The sequence below is a fragment of the Sminthopsis crassicaudata genome, chromosome 1 (genome assembly GCF_048593235.1).
Source record: "Sminthopsis crassicaudata isolate SCR6 chromosome 1, ASM4859323v1, whole genome shotgun sequence".
NCBI classification, from domain to species: domain Eukaryota; kingdom Metazoa; phylum Chordata; class Mammalia; order Dasyuromorphia; family Dasyuridae; genus Sminthopsis; species Sminthopsis crassicaudata.
The window spans coordinates 649,052,300-649,067,113 of NC_133617.1; the positions used below are offsets into that span (position 1 = coordinate 649,052,300).

Sequence of the window (14,814 nt, forward strand, 5' to 3'; positions counted from 1 at the left end):
TGTATGATATAGAACATCTTCATACTCAACATTTAGCTCAGACAGAAATTCCTGAAATTGTCTGTGACTTATTGCATTAGCTTTAATGAAGTTAACACAAGATACCACAATTTTCATAACAAAGTCCCACTTGAGTCATTTACTACACAGCGCTTGTTGGTGGATGAGGCAGTGTATAGCTATTGGATGAGAATGGTTATGTTTGTCCATCTCTTGTTTAATGCAAGCAATTACTCCTTTCTTAGACCCCACCATGCTAGGAGCACCATCAGTTATCACGCTGGCTAGTTTAGTCCAATCCAGCTCCAAACCATTCATAGTTTGGCAAACCTTTTCATAGATATCCTCTCCTATAGTTGTTCCTTTGATGCTTTGCAGGGCAGCAAACTCTTCTATGAGTTCAAAATAATCATTCATCCCACAAATAAAAATTAGAAGTTGTGTAGATTCACAAACATCACTGCTTTCATCGAGTGCCAAGGAAAAATATGAATTTTTTTTTGTGGATTTTTGCAAATTCTGATACAGATTGTCTCCCATTTCTTCAATCCTCCGTGTAATTGTAGGTCCCGAAAGACTCCACTGTGCTAAATAAATCGGCCTTCTCTGGACACATCTCTTTGGCAACAGAAAGAAGACATTCTTTAACAAATTCTCCCTCCACGAATGGTCTGCCAGTGCGTGCTATTAGCTTGGCAACTTGAAAACTTGCTCACAAGTGATGAAATATTTAGCTGCTTCTGCTTCACTAAAATATTTTGCTGAGTTGTCAATGTATTTTTCAGTTTTAATATTTTATCTTTTCTCACTTCTCCAACCAAACAATCATATTTATCTTTATATTGAGTTTCATAGTGTCGATGCAAATTATATTCTTTGAACACGGACACTATATTCTGGCATATCAGACATACAGCTCTTTCTTTGTACTGCATGAAAAAGTAATCATAAGTCCACTGTTCTTTGAATATCCTACACTCCAAGTCAATTTTTCTTTTTCTTAACATCATTATATTTCTAAGGGACTCCAAATTGCTATTAGTAAAATACCAATATATATACTGCGCTACAAAAACAATATACCAACAATAACTTTGCCCACATAGAGACATATAGACTGCAATGCCCAACTTCCTCCAAGCTGCCTCTACACTGTGATGCCTCTGTTTCCCGCACACTCTCTCCTGCTTCAGACCTTCACTGCACACAAGTCACCGCTCAGGCGGCCCTCCCAAATGCCCTGGCTTCCTCTGAATCATGGGATCAATTTTCATGATCCAGCGCTGCATGATCGTACTTGCTGCACTCATAATTTATCATAATTGCAGGCAAGACTGTGCACATATGTATATAACTGCGCAATATATTGTTTGTGCAGAATGAGCTTCAGTGACAAATCCTACATTGGGGCTTCCAGGGGAGGTCATCATGTGACTTGAAGCTGCACAAGTGTATGGGGACCTTAAGAATCTGGAGGGGGAGGAAGCAGTATACCAGCTCTACACCCCCTCATACTCAGGATAAGTGGGGGGCACTAAGGTCAGAGCCCTAGTGATTATAAGGTGATGACATATGTTAGCAATATTCCATCTCTTTATGAACTACAGAACATACACACAATGATAAAACTGATGACCACAATAGCCAGACATGAGGTCACTATGGATATAGGGCCATGGCCTGGTACCGGGAGCCTCACTCTGGGTGACAATAGAAGTCAGTATTGCGACATGCACTAGAGAGGAAGCCATTACATTGTCATTACAGCATAATGACAATGATAGAGTCAAGCTGGGACTTGTAGTACTAACTGTTACTATACCTGCACACCAGACACAGCCCATATATTCCCCCTGCAGTGGCCATGACATGCACAGCATGCACTGTACATCCCTCATGCCTGTCTGTTGTGGTGGCTTCCGTTACTTTACAAGGCTGTGGGCCATCAGTTCTCTGTCTTCTACATCTCTCTCCCTTCCCCACACCATACACCCCGGCCTGGGAACTCACCTCACCTCGCTCTCGCCTCACACTCTGTCTCTGCCCCTCAGCCCAGTGCCCGAAGTGTGAGTTTAGGTCTGATTTTGCCATAAGTGGGGGGAGGGGGAGCTGCATAAACGTCCTCAGCGGGCCACATTTGGCCCGAGGACCCCAATCTATATCACTAGATATAGATATATTCATTATACATTGCACTGGTGTTGTGCGTGTGCCTGTGTGTCTTTTTGTTGTTTAGTTGCTTCAGTAACGTCCAACTCTTCCTGACCCCTTTTTGATACTAGACAAAAATACTGGACAGGTTTGCTGTTTCCTTCTCTAGCTCATTTTATACATGAGAAATTGAGGCAGTTAACAGACTTTCCCAGGTTCACACAACTACTCTGTGTCTGAAGCCAGATTTGTACTTGGGTTTTCCTGACTCTAGGCCTGGCATTGGATCCACTCTGTCACCTATCTGCTACATGTATAAAATATGCATCTACTAAACAGAAAATGAAGATATTTCTATAGTGAGTTCTATACTGAAAAAACTTTGGTAGGCTATAATTGTCAAAAATAGTTAAAACGAAAGCTCCTTGAGAGTTGGAGCACTTTTCATTTTATCTTTTTAGCTACAATGTCTTACATCTAGCTAGTGATTGATAAATGCTTGTTGAATTGAATTGGGGATAGAATATTTAGTCACTTTTACTATTACTAAAAACCACGTGGCTCTAATCAATCTGCCCTCTTCTTGGAAAGTCTAGAGCAAAATTATTACAAGAATAAAAATAATTTTCCAGTATTGATTATTTTTAGCATAATATCTATTAAGAAAAATTAGAAATTATTTACAAAATCAAAATCAAAATTTTGGTACATAATAAATGCACATTGTGAGCATATTTTAGTTTAGGCAGGCCAAACAAGTAAAAAACCCCACATCTTTGCTATTCCAGTCAGCAGCATTTTGGTAGAAACTCTAAGAAATTGAAAAGGAACAATAAATCCAAACCTTGGGCCATGAGTGGGTGAAATCACTTTTTGGTCTCTGCTCAACTGAAAATGCCCCCAAAGGTAGAAGAACCAGAAATAGTAATCGATTACTTCACAAACTGACAAATTTAAACTTCCTTTAAATGAAAATATATCCAAATGCTTCCAAAATAATCCTTCTAAAAATTATGTGTTCTATATATAGCCTTCATTTTGGCAGTTCTAACATAAAAATGTTAATTTAAGGAATTTGGCTTTATGATATCATTTAGTAGATTAAATTATTTCAGCTTTTTTTTTTTAAAACCATCTCTTCTTATTTCCTATTTGTATGCATTGTCATAATTTTCAATGTTTTCCTATTGTAGGAATAATTTTATTTTTAAGTTGTGAAAATATATTTTTAGTTTTTCAGAATTTCTAGACTGATCCAGTAGAGATAAAATTGTGTTGGTGAAGGACACTTTTCCCTTTATAATGCCATGGTGTCTTCTAGCGAGGAATCAACCTTCCAGCTTCTGTATCCTGGGAGAGAAGGCACCAGAGGCAGTTCTTAGACAAAAAAAAAAAAATCATGTCATCAAAGTATTTGTGGCTCTGTAGTGTTGTTTCAGCTTATGTCCACCTGGAATTGCAACTCTGAGATAAATCTGACAGGGCTGAAATCTCCAGCAGGTGAGCTTTACAAGCAGAGCTTTCACTGGGGGGTTTGAACAATTCCCCCAGTGAATGCTACTTAGGCAGAAGCAGAGAAGAAGTAATTTAAATAAAATTAAATTGTTAATAAAATTTGGCATTCATTTAATTAATTAATGGAAAGTTTTAAAATTCAGAAAAAATGTTATCATTTATAGCAATATCTTGATAAAGAGAATTGAGAAATTGAAAACGTTTTATAATCGCCCTTAACTCTTAAAAATATACTTTTTTTTAAAAATGGTAAATATAAATATGAATAAAGAAGTTTGCATTTATCATAGATATATTTTAAGCCAAAATAGTTACTTCATTTCATGACATTTCTTTTTTTTATTAAAACTTTTTATTTACAAAGCATATGTATGGGTAATTTTTCCAACATTGGCCTTTGCAAAACCTTTTGTTCCAAATTTTCCCCTTCTCCCCACCCCCTCTCCTTGATAGCAGGTAGTCCAATACATATTAAATACATTGAAATATGTTTCATGAATATTTCTAATTTAAACAAATTCATAACAAACATATAGACATATCATTATATTGGTGACTGTCAATACAACATAGTTTTATTACTTTATTTAAATGTTAGCACATTTTAAATGTTCTCTTTTATAGGAAATGTAACATCTTTTTCCATTTCTAATTGGGATTCTTCACAAAGGAAAATTTGTTTCCTCTGAGAGATGTTAGTACCATTTTGTCTAATTGTTCCTTATGTTAAACTACCATATTATAAGCTTCTTTGGAATAATAAAATAGTCATGTAGTTATGTTCTCAAGGAGCCCTACGTTGTTATGCCATTAAACCTTGGTGGCATTCTGCTGACTATAGACTAGTGAAAGATAACTAACATAAAATCTATTTCTGTTACCTTCTTACAAAAAATATTTTAAGTATATTATTTAGCATGTTTTAATTAAATGTTTGTGACATTAAAATGTAAATATAAGGATTTTCTATCTCATACTTTGCAAAAGGGCACTGTCAGCTGTCAATCAAATACAATAAAAACCAAGATAGTTTGTTTGCATGTTATTTACTTGAACTAAATCCCTAACAAGACTTGTCTGCTAATTGGACTTAACATTTATGTTGCTAAATGAGAAGCATTTTGGCTGCTGTATAGGGTGGTAAGAACTACCCAGTGGAATAAACAAATAACATCTGTTATCCTGTCCTGCTCCAGCTTGGCTTTTACCAGTTAAGTACATCAGCCCTAGAGTCAAGGTTATCAAATATGTGGGTCTCTGGCTAGCATACGTATATGTGGAAGAGAAGAAATAGCACAATATGAGTAAAGGCCAGCTAAATAGAAGATATTTAATAGAGCTAGTGCCTTTTATTTTAACTTCGACAAGCCCTACAAACTTAAAGTAAAAATCAATAGATTGTGGTACTTAAATTCTATTTGTTGTCAGTATTCTTAGTTTGTACCACTGTTTTTAACGAATATTTATTGAGAAGACCTAGTAGTTTAGATATTATTCAAACAGAAAAAAACATGAATTTTCTGCCATTTTTATAAATTATATCTAAGACCACTTAGTGTATAAGTTTAGATATATACAAACAGCATTATAAAACATTTTAAACTTTTACATTGTTATCAGTACCATATTTTATTTATAGAAAATAAATAAAATTTTTATTTCAAGTTAAATTTTAAAATTACATTATTTATCATGAAATTCTAGTGGATAGATGTCAAACATGAATCATTGTAATGTTTTGTCTATTTCTAAAACCTTAATCAACAGAATTGCTTTTAATATATAGTCATACTTTTTTTTTTCTGGGAAAAATAGAAGCAAAATTCAGACTTGGTTGAACTTCGCAAAGAGAAGGAAGAATTACAAAAGAAATTGGAGGTTGCAAATGAAGCTAAATGTGTAACAGAAGCTCCTTCAAAGAATATGCAGGCAGAAATTAAACAACTACAGTGTAAATTAAAGGTGAGCCTACAGATGATTAAGAATTCAGATTTATTAGTTAATAATTATTATGTAATAAGTGGCTTTTTAAAGGTACTTTTCTAGCCAACTCAGTTTCAGATAATCAAGGTAATGTATGCATAATGTAAGAATTTTTTATTCTATGTTGGAATCTGGAATGAATATTTGTTCATGAATTTTAATTATGTGTCAAGCAATCTACAATCATTAATTGAGTGCTTACTATATACCAAGCACAGTGATAAGTTCTGGGGCTACAAAACCAAAAATTAAGCAACCCCTGATCAGAAACAGCTAACATTCTAATAGGAGAAACAACTTGTATGTTTATAAAAATGTACATCCTATTAAGGCAATTTGGTGTAGTGGTTAAAGAGCAAATTTTATAGCTAGAAAAATCTGAATTCAAGTCCCATCTCTGACATATACTGATTGTGTGCGTCTAGGTAAGTCATTTTACGTTTACATTCTTTAGGCTGCTTCTAAGAGCTATAAACCACAAAAATATGTTAACCTTCCTTGATATAGATTATTTCCTTATCAGGAGAATAACCAGTGAAATTGCAGTTTTAGTTTTTATCCCTTTTCATACACATAGAACGTATAGGATAAATATAAGTCAAGGTAATCAAATGGGCCTTTGGTTAGCATCAAATATATGTATATGTAAAGGTAGTATTTAGTCAATGACAAAACTCAGCTTTGAACAAACTGATCAAAGTTATAAAAACTAACTCAGGACAGGGAAGATCTACCATTTTCCTTATCCTGTTCCATTATTCTGTTCTAACCTGCTGTACTCTGATATTGATAATTAAAACAATTACTTTTAGAAAAGTGCATGGATCAACTTACAAAGAATTGTTTTTTGTTAGTACAATAGAAGCCCTTTCAAAAAGGAGAGGCTTTTAAACAAAAATTTCCAGAATTCCTTGTATCTCATCCCAACATATACATTCATATTTATTATGAGTATATGTATGGGTATGAAAAGATATAATGTATTTGAGTGTTTTAGTGTTTATATATATACCTTCATATTGGTGCTTAGATGGAAGAAATTCAGGTGTTTTAGCTTAAAAACTTCCTATTACAAAAACATTTGTTTGATGATATATGGGAATAAGGATAAGGAGAGATAGATGACTATAATATTTACCAATAACTAACCAGAATAGATGAAAATCTCAATAACTTGAAAGCAAGAGTTATAATATCAAAATTAAAATACTGGGTATTATATTGTAGTAAGATATAGAAGTAGGTTTCTTTTTTTTTTTTTTTTTAATTGGGAAATACTTACACGAACTTAGTAACACCACTATTTGTGAGGACATTTTTTTCTGAATTTATCTCTTCAGAAGTATTTCCTTCCATGAAAAGTGTGGAAAGATGGTAGTTGTGGAAGTTACCAGAATAAAGAGCTGAGAAATAGAGTACATATGACTGTTCCGAAGGAATGAAGTATTGATAAGACTGATAATATTTTGAGTGTAAAATATTGAGTGTGTTCTTACCATGATATTTTAAAGTGAGAAATACAGTAGGAACTAAGTACATTTAATGAAGAATTTTAATGCTGTTAAATTTAAGATAAGTAAGGGATTTCAAAAGAGAAGATAATATTCTTTATGCATGAACTTTTCCCATTTCAGATTTTGTAAATGTATTCAGATTTTTAAAAACTTTTTGAGTCAAATTTAAATGTTAACAATTTTAAGGAATAAGGTTTCATAACCTTATTTTGAAATGTAGGATAAGGTTTAGATACCTTAGGTAAAATTATTGAGATACTCTGAGTAAGTCTACCATAAATCAAGTAGACAATGAGCATTTATTAAGCTTATGTTATGTATCAGACACTTTTAACTACAGTGAAAGGATTAAAAAATTCCATGCTCTCAAGGTGCTTACAGTCGAATTAGGAAAGAAAACATGAAAACAACTATGTGTAAGTAAGATATAAATAGGATATATTGGAAATAATTTTAGCAAGAAGGTATGAACATTAAGGGGGACAGAAAAGACTTTTTGGAGGTTGATTTTGTCTGGGACTTGAAGGAGGTCAGGTGAACCAGAAAGTAAGCCTCAGGAAAGAGGAAATTCCAGGCTGACAGGGGAGGAGAGGACTGCTAATAAAAATGTATGCAGTTGGGAGATGGATTATAAGTTTTATAACTTATATATCTTATTTATCTTATATATAAGATTTTGTTAAATCACATTATCTTCTCAAATTTGATTTAGCTTATGATTTTATGACATTTTAAGGTTAGAAATATTAGCATAGTTTGTTAAATTATCACTTACTATATTGTATGGCAAGTATTAAATAATTATTCATTCCTTTTATAAACAGGGAAACTGCCATATATCTGTATTACAACAGAATAAAAAAAGAATTTAATATAGTGGCTTCTAATATAACCCTAAAGTTTTTCATGAAAAATAATAATATATAATAATAATAGGGGCAACTAGTGGATAGAGAACCAGCTCTGAAGTCAGGAGGACCTGAATTCAAATCTGCTCTGAGACACTTAACACTTCCTATCTGTGTGACCCTGGGCAAGTTACTTATCCCCAATTGCCTAACAAACAAATAAATAAATAAAAATTATTGTCATGTCAAATTTTACCTATTCTATAATTTACCTATAAAAGTAATTTTTAAAAAATCTGCGACTATATTTCACTGACATAGGAAATCTCTGCTAAGGAAACTTTTAATAATATATATCATCAATAATTGTATACCTTCTAGTCATACCAGTAGCAGTTTGAGAGTTTAGATGACTTGTTTTAAGGTTAAACAGAGAGCCCAACATGGGATGAGTTCAGATTGTCCTGAGGCCAAAAAAAATCAAGAGGAAACCCCTGTCTGCAAGACCAGTTTTCTATATGCTATTTCTTGGTTGTTACTAAAAAATATTTTAAAGTATTGCTCTTACTGTGTTTGCTTCATTATATAGTAGGAAAGTAGTGCCTCAACCTTTGCCATTTAAAGGAAGATTGGGAGGGCCTTATGACATTAGTTAATGTGACTGGGTGCTGGTTAATGACTTCTTTGGGCCAGGTCAACCAGCAAAACAAACAAAAAGTGGCTCTCAATATTGTAAGCTCCTTTTTTTGTCTCTTTTTTCCTGGTAAGTTTATTTATTTTTAATATACATTATGAATCATGTTGGGAGAGAAAAATGAGAGCAAAAGGGAAAAACTATGGGAGAGATAAAAAATAGAAAAAAAAAACATTAGCAGGTGTTGATTTATATTCCATCTCCTTAGTTCTTTTTCTGGATGCAGATGTCATTTTCTGTCCAAAGTCTATTGGAATTGCTTTGAATCACTGAGCCATTGAGAAGAATCAAGCCTTTCATAATTTATCATTGCATATTCTTGTTGTTATTTTGTACAATTTATTTCTGATTCTGTTTGTTTCACTCAGCATTAGTTCATGTAAATCTTTCCAGGCCTTTCTAAAATCAGCTTGTTCATCATTTCTTATAGAACAATATTAACCCATTATCTTCATAAACCACAGCTTGTTCAACCATTCCCCAATTGATGAGCATCCAACTCCTTTTCCATTTTTTTTTACTAATACAAAAAAAGTTGTTACAAAAATTTTTGCACATGTGGATCCTTTTCCCTCCTTTAAGATTTTGTTGGTATACAGACCCAATAATGGCAGTACTGGGTCTATATGCTTCTAAAATAGCAGTGCTACAGATGTAGAAAAAAGAGGAGAGAATATTATGAATCAGTTATTATAAGACTTGCTACAAATATCAGTTTAGTTGTTGTACCCTAAATATTAAGTTCCTAGACCATATCAATGAATCAATATGCTACTGGAGCAACTGAATCATATAACTACTGAAGTGCTTGCTAAAAATGAAATAAAAATACATCAAATATTTATACCTAAATGGAAAAATAGCTTATTGGTTCTTCTTGGAGAAGTAAATAAAAGAATTGGTCAACTTTGTTTCATCCTGTTTTCAAAGACAATTAGAAACATTATTTATTGGAATATTTGATTGGATCATCTCATTACAATACTTTATAACATTAACAAAATGAGTACCATGGTAGTGCGATCCATTGTAAAGGATAATAATATGGAGAAATTCTATTTAGAATTTGATAAGTAACTCCAAATTAATTAAAAAAGATAAATTAATCCACAATTACTTTAATACCAATTAGGTGTAAGGAAAAGTGACAATAAAAAGACGCTTAGAGGTCATAGATCATACAGACACTTCATTCCTATATATTATGAAAGAAGAGAGCTGGAATGTGATGGACACAGTGAGCACTGACATCACACAAAAATGAAATTAACTATTTTTTAGATAGGAAAATAAATAGCTACAAATGGAATCAGGGTATAATTAAAAGTAACTACATTTTACATATATATATATGTTTTTTTTTTGCCAGGTAAATATATGGCAACTAAGGACAATGAAGGCTCAAAATGTAAACTTTTCTGCAAAATTTGAGAGGAGAAGCTGGTTCTTATAAAATAGTGTGATCAACCTGATGGGGAGATGGGCCTTTGTTAGGAATTTTATATGTTCCTGTGAAGGATATGGACTTATCCATTGGTGTTTCATTTAAGAGAGTTAGGACATCTTTAATTTAAGAAATTGGAGATGATTTTTTACTCAGACTGTTGTGGGTCAGAGTTAACCCTTTGTGCTGGGCCTGTTAAATAGTCTCAATTAAAATGTGAGTTTTTTGCAAAGGCAGAAAGTATTTTTTCCTTTACTATGTATCCCCAGCCCTTAGCCTGATTCATGACAAATAGTTATAGGTGCTTGTTGATTTCACTTTATAACATTTGCTATTGATATGTTTATTACATAAATCTTACACAACAGATTGGATTTGTACAGAGAGAGTAAAGAAAGTAACACTACATTAGGATGTATACCTAGGTAACTAGAAGTTTGCTAGTAAATTTTTAAAATTAATTTTATAATTATAACATTTTTTGACAGTACATATGCATAGGTATTTTTTTTACAACATTATCCCTTGTACTCCCTTTTGTTCTGAATTTTTCCCCTCCTTCCCTCCACCCCCTCCCCTGGATGGCAGACATTCCCATACATGTTAAATATCTTATAGTATTTCCTAGGTACAATATATATGTGCAGAACCGAATTTTGTTATTGTTGTTGCAAAGGAAGAGTTGGATTCGGAAGGTAAAAATAATCTGGGAAGAAAAACAAAAAAAATGCTCACAATTTACACTCATTTCCCAGTGTTCCTTTTCTGGATGTAGCTGATTCTGTCCATCATTGATCAAATGGATTTGGATTAGCTCTTCTCTATGTTGAAGATATCCACTTCCATCAGAATACATCCTCATACAGTATCATTGTTGAAGTGTATAATGATCTAGTTCTGCTCGTTTCACTCAGCATCAGTTCATGTAAGTCTCTCCAAGCCTCTCTGTATTCCTCCTGCTGGTCATTTCTTATAACAATAATATTCCATAACATTCATATACCATAATTTACCCAACCATTCTCTAATTGATGGACATCCATTCATTTTCCAGTTTCTAGCCACTATGAAAAGAGCTGCCACAAACATTTTGGCACAAATAGGTCCCTTTCCCTTCTTTAGTATTTCCTTAGGATATAAGCCCAGTAGTAGTACGGCTGGATCAAAGGGTATGCACCTTTTGATAACTTTTTGGGCATAGTTCCAAATTGCTTTCCAGAATGGTTGGATTCTTTCACAACTCCACCAACAGTGTATCAGTGTCCCAGTTTTCCCACATCCCCTCCAACATTCATCATTATTTGTTCCTGTCATCTTAGCCAATCTGACAGGTGTGTAGTGGTATCTCAGAGTTGTCTTAATTTGCATTTCTCTGATCAGTAGTGATTTGGAACACTCTTTCATATGAATGGAAATATTTTTAATTTCATCATCTGAAAATTGTCTGTTCATATCATTTGACCATTTATCAATTAGAGAAGTTAGCTAGTAAATTTGACAAAAAAAGGTAAATTAGAAAAAAAAAGGTAGATTTAGGGAAAAGATAATGAATTTTGTTTTGGATAAGTTGAATTTGAGATTTCCTATGAGAAATCCCCAAAATATGTATTGCAGGTAGTTGAAGATTCAGTTTTGGAACTCAGGGTATATAACCTTGGGTATGCAGATCTGGGGGTAATTTGGAAGTAACCTTGGAAGTAATAGTTGAATCATTGGGAATTGATGGGGAGAGACACACACACACACAGACAGGGACAGACAGACAAAAACAGAGACAGAGAGACAAAGAGAGAGAGAGACACAACAGACACACAGAGAGAGAAAGTAAGAATAGGGAGAAGAAGAGCAGGGGATCCAGAGCAAATATTGTTTTTTAGTTCATATTTATAATTATGTCCTTTGCCTTGGCAAAGATGAGAGTTAAAAGGACAGAATATGTAAAGAGAAAATATAATTTCTTTCCTCTTCCCCTGTTTTGAGTGATGCTCTGCCTTAATTAGAAGTGTTATATTTATTGTCATCTCCAACGTGGAATAGGGGAAGGAATGAAAAAGATATGAACCAGATTTTCACAGTGCAACTTTCTTATTTAAATCATACCCAGAACATTAATTTCAATTTTATTTAATTTTTAAAATTTGAAATATAAAACACATTTTGTGTTATTGCAAATTCCCATGTTTCGATATATATACATGTTCATACTACTGTATTCCCAAAATCTATCACTGATGTACAACTCTACCCCCCTCCCATCATGTTAATAATATGTTTAAAGGTCATACAAATTCTGGACCTAGTGGCCACTCTTTTGTTGATTTCCCTTCTCTTCCATGTTTTGATGAGGCATTGAAGAGTATTTCTGCTTGGATATGAAAAATGCTTACTTTTCCCCCAAACAAGTGAATATTGTAGTTGAATTTTAAGATAATTTTATTGTTGTTCTATAAGAAATGATCAGTAGGACTAGAGAAACTTACATGAACTGATACTAAGTGAAGTGAGTAGAACCAAAAGAATATTGTACACAGTAACAAGAAGATTATGTGGTGATTAATTGTAATAAACTTGGCTCTTTTCATCAGTGAGGTCATTCCAATGGATTTGTGATGGAGAGAGCCATTTGCATTCAGAAAAAGGACTGTGGAGACTGAATATGGATCACAGCATAGTATTTTTGCCTTGTTTGCTTGCTTGTATTTTTTTCTCCTTTTTTCTGCTTTTTCTTGTGCAGCATGATAAATGTGGAAATAAATTTGGAAGAATTGAAATGTTTAACCTATATTGGTCTAGGAGAGAGAAGGAGCAAAATATGGAACTCAAGGTTTTGCAAGGGTGAATTTTGAAAATTATATTTGCATGTATTTTGAAAAATAAAAAGCTATTATTAAAAAAAGATAGTTTTATTGCAAGATCCAAACAAAGATATTTGGATTATTTGAACATTTTAAATCATCTTGTTTTATCTTTTAAATAATATTCAGCTTCACAATTTAGCTATTATTATATGCATGTTTATTAAATTACCATTTATCCTTGGTTCATGAGCCCATTTTTTCAGAATAAGTATATACATTTAGCATAAAAAGATTCAATGCATTTTAAATTTTTCATAATGAACCTATTATTCATATGAATCACTTAAAACAGAAGTGGAAAGAGGCCTAACATTTGGAGTCAAAGAACCAGAACAATGTCACTCCCCTGATTAAGTGAGTTAGTCAACTCACTGGACTTCTCTGGACCTTACTTTCCTACTCTATAAAATAGGTGACTAATATTATCTCTAGCAACTCTAGTTCTATGAATTTATAATCTGTATTTATTTTTGTAAGGTTTGGCCTGTTAGTAAAACTCTTTTGTTGTGATTATTTGACTTTCTGAATTCTCAAAAGTCACTCTTTTTGCTTTAAAACTTGCTTGTTACCATATATCAATAAGGTACATATATAATGAAACATGATGATTCTTTTTTTCTTTTGAATACAACAAACATTAACAAACGTTCACATTTTAAAAGTACAGAGAAAAGAGATTTGTATGTGAAACCACAAATCACTCTGTATTTCAACAAATTTATATTCTCTTCATCATGAGAAGCATAAAGTTTCAAAAATAGCTTTTTTTTTTTATTAATTTAAGAGTATAGAAAAATGTGGAATACTTTGTAGGGATAAACTTAATTTAAGGGTTATATTAAAACTTTGTTTTCTCACTGAAAAATTCATTTTTAAAAAGACATTCCATTCTCGTAACAATGCTGAATTAATGAGACATTACAGCAATCATGTTAAAATGTCTTTTAATTTAAGTGATCCACATATGCAAAAATAAAATAAACTTATGACTATTGGTTATGGTTATTTGACCAGAACAAAACAATCAAGGTAACAAGTTGGAAGTTTCTACATTTCTCATGAAAAGGTACAACTTTCAAAAAAAGTATGTCTATCTATCTTGCCACCTTAATCTCTTAAAAAAAAAAAAAAGACCTTTCTATTTGAAATTGCCTTGCAATTGATATTCTCTTAGATCCTTACTATGAGTTTTCTTGTTTTCATTTTTCTTAACCTTAGATAAAACTGTCCTAGCTTTTAAACAATTATAATAATGTAAGTTTGTTAGAAATGGAAGTTCCATTGTGTTTTAGAAGAAAAAGTTATTGATATTTTCAGAATGGTTTTCTTTTCAAAATCAAAATAAAATATATTATTCATATAAAGAATATTTAGTAATATGTCTCCTCCAAATAGTCCTAGAACTTTATTAAAATATATTATTAGTCCATTAGAGTATGAATTGTTTTGTTCTTTGTACTTGCAACCCCAGCACTTAACATAATGCCTGGCAAAAAAAAGTGCTTAATAAATATCTGTTAGTTTATTGATTTTATTTCTTTGATTGTGCTTAATATCCTAGGACTTTTTTATTTAGATCACTATGTGACAAGATAAAATATATGAATTATAATGTTTGGGCTAGCTTTCTGGAGGATCTTGGGATCAGCCCAAGTCCTTGATCTTAGTGGAGAAGCCACCACGAGGCTGGTCAAAAAATAGAATATCTCATTTCCAGTCCTCCTCAGCCCTTAAATACCTTAGTACAATTACATCATTATTGTATACTGAATATGTGCAAACTAGAGAACCATTACATCACCATACT

At 32.6% G+C, this 14,814-nt stretch overlaps 1 protein-coding gene across 12 annotated transcripts in view; it reads left to right on the top strand.

Annotated features, from left to right (window-relative positions):
- The window catches only part of CNTLN (centlein), a 427,436-nt gene that overhangs the window by 318,963 nt on the left and 93,659 nt on the right, over positions 1–14,814 (top strand). For all 12 annotated transcript variants that reach the window (XR_012484846.1, XM_074282960.1, XM_074282961.1 and 9 more), the window contains one exon: positions 5,482–5,628. Coding sequence is in view for 11 of the 12 variants with exons in the window: in XM_074282960.1 (XP_074139061.1) it covers positions 5,482–5,628 (147 nt within the window). In the remaining variant the exon portion in view is untranslated. The remainder of the gene's footprint in view (positions 1–5,481; positions 5,629–14,814) is intronic.